The sequence below is a fragment of the Olea europaea genome, unplaced genomic scaffold, assembly GCF_002742605.1.
Source record: "Olea europaea var. sylvestris unplaced genomic scaffold, O_europaea_v1 scaffold327, whole genome shotgun sequence".
NCBI lineage: Eukaryota > Viridiplantae > Streptophyta > Magnoliopsida > Lamiales > Oleaceae > Olea > Olea europaea.
Window position 1 is genome coordinate 394702 of NW_019251603.1, and position 25946 is coordinate 420647.

Consider the following 25946-nt stretch of genomic DNA (forward strand, 5'->3'; position numbering starts at 1 on the left):
TTTGGACTACATGGATAAAATATAAATAATATTATTTTCTTGATATTGAAATTTCACATGTTTCCTTAATATTTACTCTGGAATTTTCTCTAACTATCGTTGTATTAGTTGTGTTAACTGAGTTTGGCTAGTGAATTAGCATCGTTTAGTCTGCTGTGGCACTTTGTAGAACTCATCAAATTTTACATTAATTTTAATTTAGTGACATTTATGAAGCTAATATAAACTTCGCTGGTCAATAGAGTAAGAAGAATACTTTTATGACCAATTTTAAATTTCCTACAAACTTCGATGATGATTTGTGCAATTAGTATTTAATAAATGACTTCAATTGTAACTTGATTTCCAATTTATACTTTCTTTAAAACATCGTCCTCACTTGGTCAGTTTTGTACCATCATTAATCTTGGTAGATGATCTAATCTTCTTGCCATTAACAAGAAGGGATGGCGAGTGGGTAGGATTGGTTCTGTTTAGGATCCAACCTGAAACTGAAATAAGCTAACTACGTTTTGATGATAATGATGAAGAAAGAGTTCATTATTCTAACTGTGAAGTTCTTGAGATATGAGTTGTCGAGGCTTGCTATGGCTTGATTAGTTAGTCCCTGATTGATGTAACTAAAAATCATAATTTTAGTAGATTTTGATAAAATTGGTAAAATGCGTGATTGAAAAATTGTAAATCCCATAAAATTTGTATTTAAAATTAATTATTAATTTTGATTTAAATTTTGTCAAAATTTTTAGCGAGATTAGATTTAGGCCCCGTTTGAGCCACATCAATATAAGAATGAGAATGAAAAATATAATTGTTACGAGCTCCACACAAGAGATATATTTTCAAATATGATAACTTGATGTGATGGATAACAATCATATTTTTCACTTTAATGAAGAAATAATGGTGCTCAAACAGAGGCTTAATATGTTTATAAAATAAGGATTCTATGTAGTCGCATTGGTTGCTTCTTGCAATGGATATCACAAATTTAAAGTTTATGGGCAAAAATCTTTCACAAGGAAACTGTGTGTATATTTTCAAATGTTGTTTATTTGATTAGGACATGAATGTTACTTCTTTATTTATTTATTTATTTTATTACTTAAGTCTAAGAAAATAAAGTCAATTTTAAGTAATTATTTGTCTACTAGTATGTTTAGATAACTTACTTATTTCTTATTTTTAATTAAAAGATGTAATTTTTTTCGAGAGTAACTTTTATATTACTATCAAAATAATTGACTTACTTAAATTTAACGAAGCAAAAGATATTTATTTTATGCTACAATGTACTTTTTTACTTGTGTAAATTTACTTACAAAATCCAAATTTTCAAAGCTTAGCGAAAAATTCTCATAGTATACCTTAGAAAAGTAATTTGGACAATATATTGAATGGATGATTTTTACGTGCTTTTGGGAGGAAAAGGTAGAAAGTGATCGGTGATCCCACTCGAACCACCTCAAAATAACCTACTTTTCCTTATCCATTATGGTCAAACGACTGCTTTATCATATTTCGATAGTTTAATGAATTTGAAATAAGTAGATGTTTAAAAAATAGGGAGAATTGTAGAAGTGGTCCCTAATCTTTTTATTTTTTGTAAACTTTAACCTAAGTTTCATTTTGTATCAACAAATGTCTCTAACATTTCATAAATATGTACTTGAGGTCCATTTGGATAGAAACCGTCCAAAACACCGTTAGTTGACCCGAAAAATTTCTTTAACTATCTACTACCGCGATGATTTTATTGGATTTTGATACCTTTTTGAACAGTTTATTGAATGTTAATTTCTTAATTTTCTCGATCAACTGATGGTGTTTTGAACTGTTTCCGTCCAGATGGACCTTAGGTGCATGTTTATAAAAGGTTAAAAACATTCGTTAGCACAAAATGAGGGTTATAATAAAATTTGTAAAAAATGAAAAAATAAGGGACCGTTGCTACAATTTTCCCTAAAAAAATATTAATTTGTTTGTTCTTAAATTGCTTCACATAATATATAATTATTTGTTTTCTTGCTCATTAAGGTTTCTAGATAATTCAGCTTGGTCCACAAAATAATACTGATGAGACTTTTTGTCTCCCCGCCTTTCACGTGGCGGTTTCGGTGCGACTTGAAGTTTTGTAGTAGAGTCCATACATTCAAGTTTCAAATAAGTCCAAATTTCGTTAAAATTAAATTTTAGTAGATTTGGATAATAATTGAAAAAGTATATAATTAAAAAATTTATAAAAATTGTAGATCTTATAAAATGTGCGATTGAAAATAAATTTTGAAAAATGACAGTCTAATTATGTCTTAAATTTGATTTAGGCTCCGTTTATTGCTTTTCTAGATAATTAAATATTCAAATATATTTGAGGGGCAAATTATACCATTAATCTTTAATCTGTGATTTTATAGCAACTTGATTTTGAACAATATTAACAAGGTTCATGCTTAGCATATAAATTACTGTTTCACGAGTTTCACAAGTAAAATTATAAAATACAAATAAGTTTATTTAAAAATAAATAAAGGAAAACAAACATTCATCTCGTCCTCACCTACCTCGACGCCATTCCCACCTTCCTCACCTAACCCTTAGTGTAGTATAAATTTTTTTAGTTTTGCTATACTCACACCATGATTGATATCTTTATTTACATTTTTTGACATGACGCACAATTTTATCATTGCTTTTAACAATACTAGTCAAAGTTGAACATGCATTGCATGTTATTCTAAAATATTTTATAAGTAATAAAAAAATAATATTTAATATCAATTTGTCGAAGGATTTGATGAGTTTCGGACAAATTAAAGAAAATAAAATTTAGCATAGAAATTTAAGAAAAGAAAATTGTACTCTTAAAACTCAATTTATATGGTTCAAATTTTTTGTAATGATGAAATACTATAAATGAGCAATCTTTTATATTACATTTGATATATAAAAATTAATTGTTAATACATAAATTTAAACATCTTTTAAAATTTTCAGATACATGAATATGAATAAATTCATCTATAATAACTCTAAATTTATGTAATTCAATATCCATCAAGTAAAAAATTATTAATATAAAGTAATGTGAATATTAATTAATTGAGAAGTAATAACACAAATTTCACAAATGACAATAATTTTGTATACACGAGTGTATAACTCGCTCGATTCAAATTTTAAGAGTAAAAAAATTGACCGTTTCCATTCATCAAAGATATTGTTCTTTTATCGACCACTTGCAAAATTACAGGGTAATTTCTTCAAGGATAATGAAATGTGTGTACAGTGGTATTAGATGGGCAGTCTCTTCGATTTGGCCCTTTCTTGTTTTGTCCAATTGGAGGATAGGGAATTAGATGGGCAGTCTCTTATCAGCATTCAGCTCCAGTCTCTAGATTGCCGTCACTTTCTTGCTACATATTAATCACGTTTTTACGTAACTTTCTTCTTTATGTTTTTATGTTGCTATTCATAGAGTGTGTCGAATAAGTTCTTAAGAACGAGCAAGCAACACTATTCACTTGCACAATTTGCACTAAATGTAACAAAAGTCTATTTTGTCATTTTTTCATATATGACCAAACTGATATGAAGGGTATTTGTGTCATTTTGCATCATATATAAATTTTAATTCATAATTAAGTAGTTAATAATAATAATAATAATGATCATCATCATCATCATTTGTAATAAACTTTAATCGTATAATTAATAATAATAGATGAACGAATTAAAATAAAAGTACTCATGCATTAATTGAACATTTGTGGAATGAATATATGAATTCCGATGATTAAATTAAACACTAAGTCGACTTCTCCATACCATAAGTTCGAGATTTATATTTTCTTAGTTGTGGTATTTTTATTAATTGTACTGCATTTTTAAGATACATTAAATAATTTCTTATTTTCATAAACAAAATGTAATATGTATGTAATAGTAAATCAAATAAATAAATAATTTGTCAGCTATATAAATTGTTAAAAATAAAATAAATGAAGAAAATGACTAAACGCTGTTCATTTAGTACAACTTTTGGTATAATGGGTTGGAGATGATTTTTAATTTGGTGCAAAATAATGCAAATTTTGGTACAGGATTGTAGATGATCTAAGAGAGAGCACTTTGAGGTATTACTACCTCATCCTCCATCAACGTCATCGAAATCATCTTGGATAGCTCAATTGGTTCTACGAACCATTATAATGCCAGCTAGAATCACTTCGATGTAACAAAACTAATAATTATGCTCGCCATAGGAAAGTTGGACACCAAAGCCATTTGCCTTTTAGGGCCCTATTTGATTGTAAAGGTGAAAAAGACAAACTAATTTCATGTAAGTTGGAAAAGAAAAATTCACCAAAACTATAGGAATGCATTTTTCACTCAATTGCCCAAAAATGTGCTTTATGTGTTTGTACCTTGAAATTCGAACTCTATTTTCACTTTCGTATCAAACAGTTAAAGTAAAAAATGAGTTACTCGGATGTGACATTTTCCATGGAATTGAAGTCAACCAAATAGACCCTTAGATAACCAAGAAGAAAACTAGCAAAGCAAGGAACGTGAGACTTCAAGCTGACTATCTCAAACAAAATGAACACCATCCTGTAAGCTAAAACCTTTAATTGTGCGAATAGAATCAAACAAAGAATTGATTAAGGGATAACAATTTCGCCAATCGGCAAATGATACTTGTATGGAAGGTAGCAAACTAGCAGAAGACAAATGTTCAAAAGATACTAAAGGTCTGAAGTACCCTTGACCAAATCTTTCCTACAAATACTCCATGAACCATGAAGAAAAAGTACGAAATCAAACCCCTAGCCAAATCTCAATCAATTATTCTTGAGAAGGAAATTACGAGAGTTCTCTCAATCTTTAAATGATTTTTTGAAAAGATGACGATGTCATCTAAGATCATTGAAGAGATTCCAGATTAAGGGTTGTGAAATAACCTTGTTTGACCCAAATAACACCTAGAGAGGGGGTGAATAGGTATTTATATGGAATTTTAAGCAACCAATTAATAAATGTAACAAGTCACAGTTATTAATTTAGTCCATATTCATTCACATGCATTACGACCCTATGTTAAACTATCTTAAAATAGTAGATTGTAGGAAATTAAAGAACACGATATTTTGATGACTGAGAAAACCCCTTACGAAATTAAAAACTCCGGGTCCAAGTCAATATGAATCCACTATAAATGAAAAATCAACTTGCAGTCCGCTAGACTCAACCAACTTTAATTTTTCTTGACCTCCTGACTGTAATTCCCCAAAGCCCTCCTAGTAGTGCTACTGCACCAATTCTTGGCTCTTGATTTCGTCTATCTTTTGTGGATTCCTGAGAACTCTCCGTTCTCCAACGATCGAAACTCCGATCTCTTTCCCAGATCTTCAAATCTTGATAGATGCTCTGGAAGAACAAGTTTTGGTATTTGATGAATGTGGATTTGATATTTTTGAGTGAGTGCACCAACAAGATTGTAGGATTGAACTAATGCAACAAAGTGTAGGATGTGTTCTTCAAATTCAATCTTTTCAAAACAAAAGAATACGACGCACTAGTATATATAGGACATGTTTTGGGCAGTGTGGGCTGTGTCAAAATCTCAAAAAACACAAAATAGGATTCTTCAAATAACACTGTTGCTCGAGTGAAAAACTAGCGAAAAGTGAGCGATGCTGTTTCGCTTGAGCAAGGCAGTGGAAATAAGTTGGCGACGAGGTCTCTATTTTTTATGTTCGAGCAATCTCATGGAAAATAGCTAGCAAAACTTCGACGACACTTCTTCCGTTGTTTTGAAACAAAACCATAACATACTTTTACAAAATTGCAATATAGTCACCGACTTTTAAACATGTACAAATTGACCCATGAATTTTAAACATAGACAATTTGACACTTAATTTTTGACCATTTACAATTTGATCATTCTGTTCACGAAATTGCCAACTCAAAACTTAACAAACTCCTCATTTGGCATTCTGTGACAAAACATATATTTCATGAATGGCAACAATTACTACCCAAAACAATCGACTGAACTGACTGTAGCTTCATCTTCATTAGACTTGTTTCCTGAAATCACAACTCATAAACAAGTGTAAAACCAGAAGAAACAATAATATAAGTAAAAGTAGTAAAGGTAAATAGTCATTAGTAACCACAATATCATATGAATAAGCTAGATTAAGACACAATATCAATGTAAGTCAAAATACCAAAAAAAAAAAAAACATATATTAATATTGCAAAACATCAAAACTTAAACTAGCAACAATCATTACAAGTCACAAGTCCCAATCTAATAAAATTAGTCCCCATTTTTGTCACAAATGACAAGGGGATCTCTAACTACTAAGAAGCTCTACCATTTCCATGGTCCTCCTCATCAGACTTATCATCATCATCGTAATAATCTTAGTGCTCATGCATCCACTGGATCCACACTGTACATATGCAATAGCTCCTCTCGATGTAGCAAACTTCGCAGTATGGCGCTCTGAAGCATCCCACAACTGAGTAATCTTTGCCATACGGGCCTGCTGCTCAATCAATATTGACATCTAACCCATAAGAGCAACTGAAGGGTCAATGGGAGTAGTAACCAGAGCAGGCTAAGTGTGTGGAGGAACCGAAGTTTAAGATGATGGAATATCACCAACGGATGAAAGAATATCAGGATGAGATGGAGGTATATCAGAGGGATTAGTAGAGAGAAGGTCACCAATAAGATCAACATGCATTGTCGGGTCAACATGCTTAGCTAGCTCAACAAGAGCAGAAGAAGAAGGAACATAGGACTGACTCTGCGAGAAAGTAGTATGTCCAATAGGACAAAGGGTCCGACGAGAGACCCCATCAAGAAAGAAAGCTCCAAGGGATGTCACCAAATGGTGAATTAGGCAAGCATAGGAGAGACCAATCTTATGACCTGGAATCCTAAAAGTACGCAATATATGGTGACAAATGAAAGTGGGCAAATCGATGGAAGTGCAAAACAGCGTAAAGGAATCTCGCCTTCTCTATAGGCAATAACGAAGTATGAGAAACTGGCCACAGATTTGTGGACACAACGCGCAAAAAAATCTGTGCGGATCGTGTGTGGTCCACCTTCTAAAGGACTATTAAACAAACTACACTTAACGAGGGAATCGACTGAGATAGTGTCGATCGAAAGATACGTAAAAATTGGATGAATGACACGTGGAATACGAATAGTGCTCGAAATAATGTCAAGGGTGATCTTAATTATCTAACCCCAAGAGAAGAAACTAAAGGACGATCCGCTAACATCATGGATATTCGCATAGAACTCTTGCCAAGAGACTAGGCGGGGATTCAATCCAACCAATAAAGGCTCCCAACCCCTAGAGGTGAATATGGTTGCTAGGTTAGGTGGAAGGTCTGAAAGAGTGAATTCATGCTCAATTGAGACTGGACGCAATGAAAACTGAGTCCCGAAAACATCTTGAGCAGTGGAAGAAAAAACCAAGATCGGCTATATGAAGTAGACCCATTAGTAGGTTTGAGCAGTAGTTTGAGCAAGCTTAGGTGGCATCTGACATAAAAGACAGTGGCAAATGATCAGAATTAGAAACAAGAATATGAGAGCTCTTGTAGACCACCTAAATTATGATATGCAAGGAAAGACGTGACACGATACAAAAGGCATGAAAAACGATGCGAAAACATGAAAAAAATACAAAACAATGTAAAATAGTGTAAGGCACGTAAAACTATGCATCAAAGTGCAAAAACACGTAAAACAATGCAAAATAGTGTAAGTTATGCAAAACTATGCATTGAAGTGCAATAATACGCAAAATGAAGCAAAATAGTGTAAGGCATGCAAAACGTTCCAACAAGGTGCAAAAATAAATAAATCAAAACGATGCAAAAGATGTGCGGTGACATGAATGACGCAGGATGTCAAGACACACGTTGACACGGATTAAGGCATAGGTGCTGTGATGTCAAAATGTAGGTGTTGTGATGTTAAGACGGAAGTGACATCACATCAAGACGCAAAGGTCATGGTGTCATGATGGAAGTGACATGGTGCCTAGAACAAACTATGTGGTGCACATTCATGATTGGAAACCAATGTCAACAATGAGAAAAAACGAGACAAAATCATTGAACGGAGGCTACAACACAGAACAACCAGCATTGACAAACCCATGGAATATGCATACAATCAAACATGTTGCATGCATATGAAACAACCACACCAACCTACAATTTGAGAACTCCAAGTATACACTACCATCCACAGCCTTCACCACAGTAAACCACCAAACAACACATCCCACAATCCGGCCAAAAATGTATGGGCAATTAAAACAAATGTACAAAGAAAAGTCACAAATGAGGACACCAAACTTAACTCGAAATTGGATGCACATTGCTATGGAAAACTTAACATAGACACAACACCGTAATGTAACTACCAAAAATTGAAGAAAAAATGGAAAAAAATGAAAACCACAAAAATACGGCGAAATTAGGAATTGTACCAAATATCTTAGAGAGTTGATGAAATTGAAGATGAATAAATGTAAAGGATGAAATATGTAATTCCAAGCCGTCTAAAATGTCATATTTTGCAAGAATTTAGTGTGGGTGAGAGTAGGGATGACAATGGACCGAGCTCAGCTCGTGCGCGTGATGAGTCGAGCTTGGGCTCACGAGCTAGCCAAATTTTTTTTTTAATGTTGAAAATAGATTAAAAAAATTATGTTTTTTTAACAAAAAATAAATAAACCGAGCAAAAAGACTTGATTAAAATTATTTTTTCCCCTTTTAAAATAGATAAAATATAAACTCTCATCTTTTATCCGGATTTGAGACCGGCTACTTGAATTTTGAGTAGACGAAGTTAAAAATTGTACGCGAACAACTTGTAACGTGTACAATTTTTTAAAGACAATTAAAAATAGTATTATAAAATAACAAATTGTGATTAAACTGATGTAATTAAATATTACTTGCTCGACAACATTCAATTTTAGCATATTTATCTTGTATTCGAAAATGAGCGTTCTGTCAATCATTCACGCACATTAATGTTTCTAAAATAACTTCTTTCAGTCGGTTCCTAACCTTGGACAAAACCTCTTTACCGCACCAAAAACAGGCTCCGAAGCTACAATGCTAATTGGAGGTGTCAGTAAATCGTTTGTAATTGCGAAAACTACAAGTCATCATCGTTCGTACCTTTGTCAGAATTCAATAACATCATCGAAACATTTTTTAATTATTTTATTAGTTGACATATGATGATTAAAGTAATCAATTAATTCAGCAGACAAAGTATTTGCACTTCCGTCCGATGTTTGGGCCGATGGAAATGCAGCAGACAAAGTATTACTAGATAAACATAAACATATTGCATTTGAATTAAACATATACGTGTTAATGGCTTGAAATAAATTATATATTTCAGCATAATCTTCTTTAAATTTAGTAGAAGGAGTAGGCACAGAGGATATTCGACTAATATTTGTACCCATTCGTTCAACATATAATTCATACATTTCACTTAGAATTTGTTTTAAATTTCTATATGTAATAGGTGTACTAAAAGTTAAAGTTTAAAAAATTTGATCAATTATATATTTAGTTCCTGATAAATTATATCGGGGTCTATGATGCATATTAAAGAAAACAATATAGTTAAGTCTTTCTAGTATTTTCTAAACTTCAATTCCATAGAGTATATAATTGCCCTAAAATCAGGGTCATTTTTGTATTTATGAAAGGTCATTGCAATTATATGAAGACGTTCTAGCATCATACAGCTAGTGAGATAGTAAATTTCAAATAAAATATTTGTACTATCATATCAAAAGTCTTTAACTTTTAAAATTAAAAGCCAATCGAATTCGTTCAAAATAATGTCGTCATCGTTTGTAATATTTTTATTGTTGTAAAACTCAATTATTAAATGTTCAAAACCTTCGCATGACTTTAATAATAAGTGGAGTTCCATCTATAACCTATATTACTAACAAATGTTTTCGCATTCGTCACCCCAAATTCGGCACAAAAATCCTCAAATCCTTATTTTCTACTAAGGAAGATCGTGACGTATATTAGTACATTCTTAAATCTTTGTATTCATCTTTAATATGTTTCAAACCATCTTACACAATTAAATTTAAAATATGGCGCACACAACAAATCTGAAACAAATAAACATCGAAATCAAGCTGTAATACCTTACACAATTTATCAATAACCACTTTATTAACACTAGCCTTGTTATGTAAATGAATGAATTTTACTTTCGCAATGATATTCTTTAATAATAGTCACAATCGCATTATATATATTATTAGTTTTATGTAAGAATTCAATAATTTTAAAAGAAATAATTTTTTTATGCATACACCAAAGTGGGTTGATGTAGTGTGCAATTGCAGCTATATAAGCTTTTTTATTAATCTCTCCCATATATTCGAAGTTAAAGCCTTAAAGATATAACACCACCATATTTTTGCAAATCCAAAATTAATTATTTTTTTTGTTCAAAGAAAATACTCTATTATGTTTGAACAAAGAGCGTTTCGATTTACCCCAACATACGTCGGTTGAAGATATTTTTTCACGTATAAGACAAAATGTTGGTTGTCCGCTATTGCAAGAAGCAACTCAGCACTAGCAATAAGTTTCACCATTCCTATTCGAGCATTCTCCTTTGAATACATTCACGTGGTGAGAGGCGAAGTTGTAGTACCAGAACCTGAACTACCAAATTGTAGTTGTGTTTGATCGGCTTGAAGAAGTCCATGTTTGGCCGCACAAGTTTTATAGCGACAGTTGAGGTGGGTGGTGTCAATACCTTTTTGCCATGCCAATCGTTGTTGGTAGTATTTACATACTGTTTTGAACTCTGAGACTCCATCTACAACACAGCGAGTCGAAATCAATTTGAAATGACCCCAACATTTTGCCTACTTTTTCCCTTTCGCTTCTCTCTAGCATTGAGAATGTTTAATTCGAGTTTCTCCTCCTCTAGGGTTTCAAGAACATCAATGTCATCCAAATCAGTTGGATAATTTGGATTATTGCTAAGGTCCATCCCCAGATGTGGAATATCTTTAGGAATTGGTACTTCATTTAGACTGAAAAATTGATTTCGATATTGACTTTGCGGCGTTGCAAGTGATTCACCTCGGGCACCGAACAAGCCCTCGACAAATGACCGTGGATCCATTTTAATTTGTGAATTGTCAAAATACAATATAGATTAATAGATAATATAGGAAGATGATTGAATTGTAAAAATGAACTGAAATTGAAATAGAAATTGAAGATATTTAAATTGTAAAAATGAATATATATAATATGATTATATTATATAATTGTAGACTAATTGAGAGTTGAGACAAATCAATCGAAACTTGAGAGCACAAGAGGGATTGAGAGAAAGAAGGTTGAGATAATGAGAGTTGAGAGTTGACGAAAAATATTGGGCCAATTGTCAGGCTATTTATAGAAGAGGGGGGAGGGGAAGAGAAGAAGGAAAAAAAATTCAGCGACCGTTTTGGCCACTGTTTAAGACTAGCCATTAGCGGCTCGGCTCTAGAAGAGCTCACGAGCTTGCCCACGAGGAGCTCGCCATCCGCTCGACTTGTGCATAGGCTCATTTTTTTTACAAGCCCGAGCCTCCCACTAGCTCCGTTTTCATGAGTCGACGAGCTGTTCGATCCATTTGCCACCTGTAGGTTAGAGAGAATTTGAGAGAAAAAAAGGAAGAAATTAAAAAAAAATGGAGCTGAACCTGTCGCGAGAATTCAAATATCTGACCGTCGCTCGAGCGAGATTCGAGTGATAAGCGAGCAACATAGGTTTTGCTATTGTTGCTCGAGCGAGACTTCAACAATAATCAAGCGAAAGGAAAATGACAGAAATAGCACAATTTCTTGAAAATGCAGAATTTTAGCATTGTTTTGAAAATTTAAAATTTTAGCACCATTTTTTTAAATATAGCACGAACTACAAGATGTATATCTGCCAAAAAATGTACTTGATCACAAATATGACATACTCAATGGCTAAAAACACTACTCTGTACACATAGATCAAGTTCGGATGAAGTAAATTGTATACGTGACCCATATGTGAAAAGTGCCACTAGTTCCATGGAAGCAACACTCAAAACCTTAAATTTATGAGAAGGGATACGTTAAATCACTGCTGAATGAGTTTATCCCCTGAACTATGAAAGTTAAATCCAGTGCCACTAGGACCTATAAATCAACAAATATGTGCTATATAATTTTCTTTCTCCCTCTATCAATAAGCACTCTCCCTTTTTTAATCTTATGTGCAAGCTCATCTCCATTAAGCTGCTAAGAAAACCCTTATACTGAGCTTCGGGTCGGTGACTCCTTAGCTAGTTGGCCTTAGGGCAGCAGGTTATAAAAAACTCCTCAGACTTAATTGCTCGAGACAATTAGGCTACGAAGATGAGTATAAGATATAGCTCAATAACCATTATTTTTCATCTTTTGTTGGGAGAACCACCAGAGTTTGGGTTAAAGATGAATTCACGCTCAAGGTCTCCTTAACAAACGATGAATGCAATCCCAAGTCTCACACATGCGGTCAAAACTCACTTATAAGGTCATAGTGTGTGCTGTGCAGAAAAAATATGAAGAGACATATACCAAGTACTCCACACAGACTCAATTCAAGTGATGGGAACATGAAGCTAATCATTTATTGAATGTAAGTTCAAGTAAAACAAATACAATGCAACAATGACTAAAAGTTTTATTTTATATGATGAGTGCAAATCAAAATGAATAAGCAATGAAATAAATGCAAAAATAGACAAATAAAATGAGCTGTACATGGATGTCCCTACGAAAATGGTCAAGGAAGCACACAGATACTGACAGCCTTTCTAAGTGACTCAAACCTTAAACCATCTAAAGGTTTAGTGAACAGATTAGCATGCTGATTTTTCGTAGAAATGTGTTCGAGGGATACCAAATTGGACTCAACAAGCTCTCGAATAAAATGATGACAAATGTTAATATGTTTGGTCTTAGAATTGTGAACAGAGTTTTGGAGATGTTGATAGCGCTAGTGTTATCACAGAACACAGTCACACCCTAATTTATCTCATAATCATTCAACATTTGCTTTATCCAAAGCAACTGAGTGCAACAGCTATCGGCTACAATGTATTCAGCCTCGATCATGGATAAAGAGTCTAAGTTTTGTTTCTTATTCATCCATGGCACAAGATTAGAACCAACATAGAAACAATCACCCGAGGCACTCTTTCTATCGTTGACATTTTCAGCCCAATGGACATCGGAGTAGATGGCCAAATCATGATTCGAGTCTCTAGGATACAAGATTCCATGATCTACGGTTCGATCTACATACCTAATGATGTGCCTCATTGCACTCAAATGATTTTCCTTAGGATCAACCTGTAATCTCACACACACTCCAACCCTGAATGCTATGTCAGGTCTACTGGAAGTAATATAGAGTAAACTACCTATCATACTTCTATACAATGTCTTATCAACACTCTTACCGGTAGGATCATGACCTAAATTAACACTCGTGCTCATGGGTGTTCATGTATGTTTTTTACTATCTAGTCCAAACCTCTTGACATCTTTTGCATACTTTGATTGAGAAATGAATAGCTCATCATCTGTTTGTTTCACTTGAAGCCCAAAAAAGTAGTCGGCTCTCCTATCATGTTCATATCAAATTCTTATTTTATGCATTTAGCAAATTCATGAGCAAGAGAGTCAACGGGAGAGCCAAAAACAATGTCATCAACATAGATATGTGCTATACTTATGGTTTCTTGATACGCCTAATGAATAAAGTTTTGTCTGCACCACCTCTTGAAAATCTACGGTCAACGAGGTATGCAGTGAGTCTATCATACTAAGCTCTATGATCTTGTTTCAAACCATATAAGGCTTTATTCAATTTATAGATATAATGAGAAAACTTATGGTCAATGAACCCTATGGGCTACTCAACATATACCTCTTCTTAAAGTATTCCATTCAAGAAAGCACTCTTGATATTCATTTGATAAAGTTTGAACCCTAAGGTACAAGCAACAGTAAGGAGGATACAAATGGACTTAAGATGTGTGACAGGAGCAAATGTCTCATCAAAGTCGACACTTTCAACCTCATTCCTTCATCTAGATCCCCAATGATATGACCTTAGGATGATTTGATTTAACTTTAGATAATGGTTCTCTAGGAGACTTAGATTTGTCACTTGTTGGTTAATTCTTATCTAGGGTGTCTATGCCTTTAGAGAGCACGAAGATTTGGAAATTGGATGTTCTTTCGGTTCAGTAATTTCTTGATCATTTATTAGATTTTCTAAACCAAACAAATCTTCCACACCCTTCTCCTCAATGAAAGCATCATCAATCACAACATTTATGGACTCCTGACACTTTGTGTACGCGAATTGTACACCCTATAGTCTCTACTATTTTTAGAATATCCCAAAAAAATCCTTTCATCACTCTTGGAATCAAACTTGCTTAGATTTTCTCTATCCCACAGAATGTAGCACTTGCTGCCAAACACGCGAAAGTATTTAGGATACTTACCCTTCCAAATCTCATATGGAGTCTTATCGATTTTTGGTCTAAGTATACTCTGTTCACTGTGTGGCATGTAGTGTTAATGGCTTCGCACCAGAAATGCATTTCAAGGTCCTTGTCGTGAAGCATGGCCCTAGCTATTTCTTGTAGCACTCTATTTTTCCTCTCAACTATCTTATTTGTTGTGGAGTGATTGGTGATGAGAATTCATGCTGAATCCCCTCCTCCAAACATAATTTTTCAATGTTAGATTTTTCAAACTCTTTAACAGGATTACTTTGAACTTTAGATATCGAAAGATTTTGTTTTGTCCTAAGCCTTTTACACAAGGATTTAACAAGATCAAATGCTTCAGACTTCTCTTAAAATAATTCAATCCAGGTATATCTAGAAAAGTCATCCACCACAACAAGAATATAGCGCTTACCTCCTAGGCTCTCAATCCTAAATAGTCCCATTAAGCCTATATGGATAAGATCTGAAGGTCTATTTATCAAAATTTTAGAAGTTTGTTTATGATTTATCCTAAGTTGTTTCCCTTACTTACAAGGTTTACACACAACATTTTCATGTTGTTCAATTTTAGGCAAACTATCAACAATTTCTATTTTGGCCAATTTTGACAAACTTTTATAGTTCACATGGCCTAATATTTGATGCCAAAGTTCAATCACATCAATTTTAGCACCGCTGCACACATAGTTGAAGTTAGGAAGAACTCCATCATCTGGGTCTAAATCTCTCGGGTAAAAACCTAATGACCTTTCTAACAATTTTGGACTCGGGAATCCTCTCACCTAGGTTGAAGCTAGAATTCACAATATCATTCAATTTAGCATAAAATTCATCAAACGATTCATCTTCCTTCATCCTAATTTCTTCAAACTGAGAGGCAACTATTTGCAATTTGGAATTTTTTTACGGTTTTGGTTCCCTTGTGTGTAGTCTTGAGAATGTCACATACCTCTTTAGATGTTTCACATATTGACACCTTCTTAAACTCTTCGGGAGACAGCCATAAACAATGCATACAGTCCTTCGCTATTCCAGTTATAGTCAGCTAATTCTTCCTTAGTCCAAAGTGGAATGTCAGTGTGAGTGACTACACCTGACACAGTAGTGGATGGGGCTTTACAACCATTTTGCACACTAATCCAAACACGTTTATCTAGGAATTTAAGAAATGCACGCATCCTAAATTTTCAGTAGGCATAATTGCTTCTGTCAAAATATGGAGGCACAGAAAGTGATTGACTCATCTAGACAACAATTTGGGTATACCACTTGAAATAACGTAGTTTGACCTAAATAACAAATAGAGGGGATGAATAGGTGCTTATACGAAAATTTAAGAAACCAATTAATAAATGCAACAGTCACATTTATTAACTTAGTTCAGATTCATTTACATGCATTACTACCCTATGTTGAACTATCGTAAAATAGTAAATTGCAAAAAATTAAAGAACACGATATTTTGATGATGGAGAAAACCCCTTACTGGATTATAAACTCCGGGCCCAAGCCAGTATGAATCCATTATAAACGAAAAATTAACTTACAATCCACTAGACTCAACCAACTCTAGTTTTTCCTGACTTTCTTACTGTAATTCCCCAAAGTCCTACTGGAATGAGTGCTTATGCACTAACTTTCGACTCTTTATTTCGTCCATCTCCTGTGGATTTTCGAGAACTCCCCATTCTCCAACGATCGAAACTCCAATCTTCTTCCTAGATCTTCAAATCTTGACAGATGCTTTGGAAGGATAGGTTTTTGTATTTGATGGATGTAGATTTTGATATTTTTGAGCGAGTGCACCAACAATATTGTGGGATTGAATTAATGTAACAAAGTATAGGATGTGTTCTTCCAGTTCAATCTTCTCAAAACGAAAGAATACGACGCACTAGTATATACATGAGACATGTTTTGAGTAGTATAGGCTGGGTCAAAATCTCGAAATTTACAAAATAGGGTTTCTCCAGATAACACTGTCCCTCGAGTGAAAAACCAACGAAAAGCAAGCGACGCTGTTTCGCTCGAACAAGACAATGGCGATAAGTTGGCAACGAGGTCTCTGTTTTTTACACTCGAGCAATTTCCTGACAAGCAGCTAGCGAAACTTCGACGACACTTCTTCCCTTTTTCCAAGAACCAAACCCTAACACACTTTTACAAATTGTAATATAGTCCCTGGCTTTTAAACATGTACAAATTGACCCCTGAACTTTAAACATAGATAATTTGACCCTTAATTTTTGACCATTTACAATTTGATCATTTTGTTCACAGAATTACCAAATCAAAACCTAACAAATTGTATCCAACTTTTCCTCTAAATTACCCAATTTTGCATTCATCTTCCATCTTGTGATCAAAACATGATAGACTAGATTTTGTTGCTCAAATCATTGATGAAACCTTGTGAATTCTCTAATTCAATAAATTGTTTGTTTTTAATTTAATTCTTTTGATTTATATTATTTTTCATTAATTAATTGTCATCATAGTACATATCTCATATTATGATTATTGTTGGGATTCGTTATTTATAGATGTAAATAATTTCTCTAGCGCAAATAACAAATGATGCTATTTCCCGTAGAAAATAGAGATATACTTCTATGCTTAGTGAAATTTTAAATGATATTCTAGCTTTGTTAAGCATTTTCATCAATTCGCACCATTCGTCGAGATATAATTTGGATTGCAAGTAAAAATTGGATTAATTTATTTCGAGAAAGACATAAGGAATATCGATTGCCAGAATGAACAAGAGTTGGTTAATGAGAAGAATCGAGAATTAAAGTATATTAATTATTGTATATTCGTGATCATAGTACCTTTTATGATTTGATTAGACTCTAAGAAATTATTTGTTTATTTTATTATATAATAGAATAATCCAAAACCAATCTCAAAATAGTTAATCGCGTATTAGAGTGGGTTTAATTAAAATAATAAATAGATAATAAAAATTCGGGAATCACTCTATTCATCACTTTATTAATTATTATTTTTTATTTCGTATACTTGGGGGATAATATCAACAGCATGATTCACATTCACAACACACAAATTCTTTCACACAATACAATATTTTTTCCTTCAACAATCAAAATTAAATTTTTAACTCTCTTACTCTTCTTGATAGTAAAAGATGACATGTCACCGTTTTATCAACTTACAAACATTTTATAGAGAAACAATGGATTTTCGACAATGATACAAGATCGAAGTGTATTTGGACGCGAGCTAATTTTATAGGTTATGCATGAACTCTCTCTAAGTTATGACTTTTTTTTTTTATTTTTTATTTTGGGTAATGCTTCCTTTAGAATTAAACTTCTTCGTCACAAAAAAATTGTCACCCTTGTTGACTACTCACATGGGAGTGACCCTTGTGAATAAAAAGGGGAAAAAAAAAGCGAAAAAAATCCTGCTTCCCTTCTCATCTTATGGTAAGGGATTTGTCAAGGAAGGTGTCGAATCCTCCCTTGCAGTACGGAAGGTTGCTCCTTTTATAAGGGAAATTTTTCCTAAAAAACCATTATCACTTAATGCTACAGTAACTTCTTGAAATGTGTGGCCCTAAGGTAGCTTTGATCGGTAGAGATAGGTGGCGCTTGCAACAAATGATAATCTAGGAGGTAGCCTCGATCATTGTCTTTCTTAAGGGCTGTGATTGGTCCTTGAAAGTGGTGTTGACGTGGGCTAGGAGACAAGTCGCCTTCAGACTAATCACTAGTTCTATCATTGTCTTATTCTGAAGTGAATGACCGTTTGATTCAAAGTTCTTTATATTAATTTTCATTGAGGTTTTTATAACTTTATTTTTCTTTTTGAGGTCAGCATGTTGACTTCTTCCCCATCACTTCTGAGGTGGACAGTGAATGATGCCACGTGTCATCCATTTTTAGTTCTTACAATTCTTCCCCCGAATAATCCATGGGTCGGATGATGAGGTTTGGTTACTGCCCAATTTAGAGGTCCACTTCGTCTAAGCCCAGATCCAACGCCTGATCATATGAATACAACAAAAGACTCGAGCTTACTCGTGGATCTATTAACAAAGAAATGGAGAATTGATTTAGTGGAACAATACACAAATAACTAAACAAACAAGAAAAAAAATGGTACCTACAAAGATTTAACTTGGCAATTTGAAAAATTAGTCACAATCTTGAAATTGGAAAAATAAAATAAGAGAAAAATATAGTAAGTGGTTACAATTACATTAAAGTTTCTCTCTCCATTTAAAATCTTTTCTATGTGTTCAACTAAACATTTCCTTGCATATCAGGAATTTAAAAATTCTTCCTTTCCGTTAACGTAAAATTATTGAATTTGACAGTGGATTCAGTTGACATTGTTGTGGCTTATAATTGTATCCTTACTATCATTTTTTTTTTTTTTTGGGTCAAAATTTATGTCTACGATATATTGTAATCTGATTTTGGTTCACATTATTTGCGTAACTGCGACCTTATTAGTAAGAGTAATCCTTTCTGGTAGGAAATCTGAAATTTAGGCGACGTTGTGTTGTGACTTATGTCACAGAATTGTGGCCAAAATTCTGAATGTAACATGTTAAAGCATTGTGACCCGTTATATAATTCAAAAATTGAAAATGGAGCATATATATGCAGGACAAACATTGCAATCTAAATTCTACAATATGGATAAAATTCGTACCAGAAAATGACAATCTAAGAATGCGAACTCCAGCCATCTGCCCTTCTCTTGCATTACAGAATGCTCATGTTTCCTCTTTTTTCAATTTTGATGGTCTCTCTGCATTTGATTGCCGTTGTTAATTGTAAGTAACAATTTTTTAACCAAATTTTCCTCAAACGAAAATAGCAAATATAGCCTCGGTTTGAGTCCCATTCTTTTGAAAAAAATACATTCTTAAATAGTGTTTTGACATCATTTCAATAACATATTTTTCAATAAAATAATGTTATACACAAATTCAAAACTTTTTCGTATTTTTTAACCACATATTTTTCATCAATACATTATGCAAAAATACATTCTTATAAAAAGAATGGAGCTCAAACAAGGGCATAGACACAATCCCCAACATAATTCTTTAAAAGCGGAAATCAATCCCCAAACACGCCCATTAGTCATTCCCATATTATCACCCCATTTACCCCCAATCACCCGATTACCATTAAAGCATTCAACCTAGAAATTGAAAAATCATTTCCACAAAATCTCCATCAAACATCATTATGTTCTTTTGTGTAGCTATTCGAAATGTTAGTGTCAATGGACGAGCTTAAATTCTTAGATAGACATTTCTTTCGATAAGTTGATTAACTTTTGTTGTGTTTTGGAGAATTTGGTGACGATTATAAATATTATCCCCAGTTATGTCATGGTTCAATGCTTTGTTCTTTGAATCTTTCAGCATTTGAATTTCATTTTAGATCTAAGCGATATTAATATTTACACATTGAATCATTCTCGTTCATTGATTACAGGTCAACCACGCACTACCTTCCTGATAAACATTTCAAATATAGCAGTCTAAAATCATTATACCTAACACAACATCTACATGTGAATAACGCACATATAATCAGAATTATGTGGCGTGCATTTAAGTTGGTAATGTTAATCAAGAGATTTGCATTTTGTAAATATAAATCAAATCAGCATTACATTTTGAGGAGAAATGACCATAGTAAAAAATAATGGTGCCTTTCAATCAACAAGGGCAAGTCATTATCAGTGTATGCATTTATTGTAAAAGTTTACACTAAAAACCTTACATCATAGTAACATGCCACAACATCTCAGCTAAGCAACCCATAAGTTAAGCTAGACGCTGACAAATTCTTCATGGTCAGAAAGAAAAATGCAGAACATATCAAGCCCAGTAATCCTTTTGCATTTATGAAAAGACGTTGTCAAATGTAACACTACGCTGAGGTTTTGGACTAGAAGCACTAGCTAGACACCGAAGTAGCCTCACAACATCAGCCAAGTCATCAAAATAATATTTTAGCCTTGATTGGCTTTTGCCCTACCGTTCAAGCAAAGACCCAATTTTACAACAAAGATAGAGCTACTTGATTGTCCCAATATATCTTAATCCACCAATGCATATAACGCGATTGTCTTCTTCATTACATTCTTGTCCCAGAATATTTGATTATTTGTAACACACTCGTCACCAGGTCTCGAGCTCCAACAGTTTCATGTACAATTTCATCTTCTTCCGGTAGGAATTCTGTTATATTCATGCTTAAAGACAAACTTGTTCATCTTCAGAACATCTAAAGATGAACTACTCACTAAATTAATGGTTTGTGGCATTCCCAAATAAAGTCCTACTGTCGATTCAGGTGCAATAATGTTCGTCACATCCAATACTTCAACACGTAAAGCATATGCTGGATCCTTTTTCTTTAGCTCCAAATAAAAAAGTAGTGAGCTGACATTTAATATTCGTATTGGGGCCAAATTCCCAACATTGTACTCAATTTTTAAGGTCTCAGTCTTCTCACCGATCTTCATCTTCCGTAGATATCATCTCAACAAGTCTCTCATAATTACATCCAACTGTTACGAGAGGTCCAAACGTCATTGCGTTGCATGTGGCGAACACATTTAGTGACCCAATTACTACACGAACAGAGTTGTTCATGTTAAAATCACGTCCATAGGTATCAAACAACATTTGGATGCATACGATTGATCGTGTTAAGTAGAGTTTAACAAGTAATTGTATTAGAAATTGAGAATTAGTAATCAAAAAACTCTATTAAGCAACATAAATAATGAATATTTGAAAATTGATATTACATGTATTATAATACATAAACTGATAATTCTAATAGAGATCCTTTTACTGAATAACAAAGTATGGAAATGTAAAGTAATACTAGAATTTGACGATGATTAATGAAGAGAACAAGAATAAGATTGCACCAAATGTTTAAAAATATACGATTTCATGAACGAAGAATTTATGTTTTAGGATTGGAAAATATAATCGAGAATGTTTATGCACAACTCTTGGAAAAATGGAAAATTTCTGAAACCGAGAAAACATAGATTATGACGATATATTACAACAATTGAGTTGAGCTCGTTGCAAGAAATCAAATTCTGAATATTAGTATCCATTTTTTCAGCCATGGAATTTAATGCCTTTTGTTTCCAATTCGTGTGATGATTTCAGTTACATATCCCAAAGGGAAAGTTTTTGTACAGTAAAAATGGTGTTATTATAATATTAAGTAGTAAATTTGGTTAAAAAATTTAGGTAATAGTGTAAAATGAATATCTTTATATTTTTAACGCAATTATAAATTTTTTACATGAAACTATTGTGAGAATATAAGAATTGGGCCAAAGTTGACGATAGAGCAATAGTTTAAGGAAAAATTTCATAATTAAGAAATTAATTATGACACATTTCAAAAACAAGAAAACAAGTTTCAAATTTCTAAAATCAGATTTTTATTAAAAATTATTTATGATTTAATTAGTTATTTAATTATTTTATTAATTAAATATATTTAGGTCACAGATCTATACAACTTGGTCACAAATTAACAATATAATTAGTTACATATTATTTTTTGGTCATAAGTCAAAAATTTTATGTCACAAATTTTTTTACGATCACATTTCAAAAAATTTGTAAGTCACAGTTTGTTTATTGATCACAAATCCAAAAATAATTAGTCAGGGATTAATTTTTAGTCACGACTTATCATATTATTGGTCACAACTTATTTTTCGGTCACAAATTAAAAATTTTATAGGTCACATATTATTTTTCGATCACGAATCAAAAATTTTATAGGTCAAAGATTAATTTTTCGATCACAATTCAATAAATTATAAGTCACAAACACAAATTTTATAGGTCACAGATTAATTTTTCGATCACAACTCAATAAATTATAAGTCACAAACACAAATTTTATAGGTCACATATTATTTTCGATTCGAATAAAAAATTTTATAGGTCACGAAATCAAAATTATTATTGGTCACATCTAATATGGTCGCAAATTAACAATTTAATTAGTCACTTATTATTTTTTGGTCACGAATAAGAAATTTTGTCACAAATTATTTTACGATCACAATTCAAAAATTTTGTAAGTCACAGCTCGTTTATCGGTCACAAATCAAAAAATTTATGAGTCACGATTAATTTTTAGTCACAATTTATCAAATTATTGATCACAATTTATTTCTCGGTCACAAATCAAAAAATTTATGGGTCACGAATCAAAAATTTATAAGTCACAGATCACAAATATTATAGGTCACAACTTAAAAAAAGTCACAAATTATTAATTTTTTAGATCACATAATATTTCTTGGTTACAATTTTTTTTCATTGGTCACATATTGTTTATTAGTCACAGATTAACTAATTCGCTAGTCACATTTAATCAAATAATCTGTGACTACCATCAATATTTGCGACGACCACTGCCACCATCAAGGCAGAACTGTCACCACCACCACCCGTCAACAACACCACTATCAAACGAATCAACATATCCACCTCAGTAGACCACAACCACCAACAGTTCACCGTCATCGCCGTACCCACTGTCGTCTACCGCCACGACCACCGTACCACACAACACCACCACCAGCACAACCAAAACCACCATGACTACCGCATCGCCCCCACGAACACCACCACCATCGCACCGCCCCCACTAGAAAAAATCCCTAATCTGCCACTGGACTCTACCACCATCCCACCGCCCGTATCAACACCTCCACTCAACCACAACACCATCACATACAACCCACCACAACACACATCACCACCACCACGCACAACCACCGCCCACAGTACACACACAATACCACCACATCACAAGCCCACGACACTGCACAACCACAACACACAGCACAATAGTCAATCACGACCAGATCCACTGCCGCAGCCCACCGTCCAACAACCATTTAGCAAAAATTAAAAAAAAAAACCCACCGATTGGTGCCTTGGCGAAGCTTGAATACGTCGCGAATCCTCACGGCGACGATTGTCTGCATTATCTGGCCGGCGATTGACGCTTCTTCTGGTCGGGGATGCCATGGGTGGTGATGGCGCAGTGGGTGATTGGGGCAAGGGAGAGAAGACGGTGAGAGAGAGAGTGAAAATGGTTGGGGACTGCGAACTGGAGAGAGGGTAATGCGAGAGAGAAAATGATAGGGTTTTGAATAAAAAAAATGTATATTTAATATTAATACTTAAATATATTAATATCCGATTTTAGAAAGATTAAAGTTCCTATCTGGTTTAAGAATTCATGATTTTAATGGTAGGGTTTTGTGTAATTACCACTTTATATAATCTCAATTTTCCTTATATTTAAATTACTTTAGGCCTCGTTTGACAACTATTATTTGAAAAAAAAAAAAGTTTTGTATAGTGATTTGAGAACAATACATAGCCGCTATATATAAGAATCACATTTCATAATTAACAAACTTGTCAAATTAGTTCAAAATTTAGGTGTTAATTCCAATTAACAAAATATGTAATATATAATTAATTAGAATTAACACCTGTCAATGGATTGGATTTTGATCCGAATCCGATGAAATTAACGGGAGATGGATTTAAGGTTTCAATCCGATAATCCTATTAAGATCCGAATTCGATAATTCGTTAACTCAATGGAGTAAATATGGATATATGTCGATTCGATCTGATAACAATCCGATCCGATTTATTATAATAATATTATATATTTTATATATTATGTCATAATTTATTAAACATAATTTTTTCCATTTTGAAACTTATATTATGCTTTATGCATAATTTTCAAATAATAAATAATATTAGATAATAGTATAATATTTTTACTTGAAATATTCAAAAAGGTTTAATTTTTTATTAATTAAAATAAGATAAAAATAATTATAGTAATTTGTTTTATAACATCAAAAACTAATAATTAATATGTCCAAAAATAATTTACTTTGTTAAAATTGATATTGTTTTTTATTTTAATTTTGTTAAATTTTTAGTGAAAATAATAAAATAAACTAGTAAACACTTAGAATTGACAATTGAGTAGTATCCCACATTGAAAAACCACTAAAACATTAGAAGAGAAGTACCCTTTAAAAATGTAGTATCCCACATAGGAAAATTATTAAAACATTCCAAGAGAAATTTTCTTTAAAAGGATCTAAAGGAGCACCACTTGGATAAAAAATTGATTTGGGCCTTCTAGTATATTAGGTGGGCCCATCAAGATAGTTAAAATATTTTTTTTTTTGGAAAAAATTGGTGAAAAAAATTCAGATCGGATATTCGATAACATAGCAAATCGAATATGGATTTAAGAATCAACTATTTGTTGGATAATCGGATTGGATAATTTTTCTTAACAGGTTGGATCGAATTTGGACAGATCCACTTTATATTCGATCCATTGATAGCCTTAATTACACCCTACTCGTAAACCACCCACACCGACCTCTTACCCTACCTCACCTCGAATCCCTAGAAAATTTTCAAAAAACTAAAAATTTATTTGGAGATTACATCCGACACCTTTATTCCTTGTAGAAATTTTCCAAAAATTGAAAATATTTTTTTGTAGATTACACCCCACTTGAAGACTAACTGTATTTTTGTAACCAAATTTATTGTTTGTGACCTGTAAGACGAATTTCATGTATTAAAATATCGAAATCGTTACAAATTGTATCTTGGGAAATATAAGTGGATATTAATTTTCTTATAATTGTAAAATTGCAAAAATCCTTCGATTAATGATCTGAGTGCTTGAAGGCAAGGATATTCGTGGTTTGAATCCTGGTATATGAAAATTTGTTGAAAATTTAATTTGTTGGGAACTTGGCTTGTTCGACACTTGCATCTCGGGGTTTGGACTTGGATTTGAATTTAATTTGATTTGAAGAAGACTCTGATCTTTTTATTCTTGACTTGGACTTGCTTGATTCGAAGTATATTTTGATCTTCTTGGTGTTCGTTGGACTTAGACTTGAGAGAATTTCTTATCTTCATCTGGCTTTAGGATTTTTTTTTAGCAATTCATGATTGTCTTCCTCACCTTCAGTTGTTCAATTCATGGATCTTTGGTCCTATTTATTGGGAAAAATCGTACTAATTTTGGTAACCAATCAATTATATTCAATTAAAAGGAATAATTAAGTAATTATGATTTCTTTTATTTATTCATTTATTTTAAAAGTGAGACGAGCCTTTGAATTTTATGGACCTTAGTAGACTTCAATTTAATAAATTTAATTGGGTTAATTGTTTAGATCGACCCAGTCC

At 32.9% G+C, this 25946-nt stretch overlaps 1 protein-coding gene across 1 annotated transcript; it reads right to left on the minus strand.

The window, feature by feature from the left end:
- Positions 1-13142: 13142 nt before the first annotated feature.
- On the minus strand, positions 13143-13616 carry LOC111385747 (uncharacterized mitochondrial protein AtMg00810-like). The gene has a single exon (XM_023010163.1). It carries the CDS (start codon positions 13614-13616, stop codon positions 13143-13145), a length of 474 nt encoding a protein of 157 aa, XP_022865931.1.
- Positions 13617-25946: the final 12330 nt, after the last annotated feature.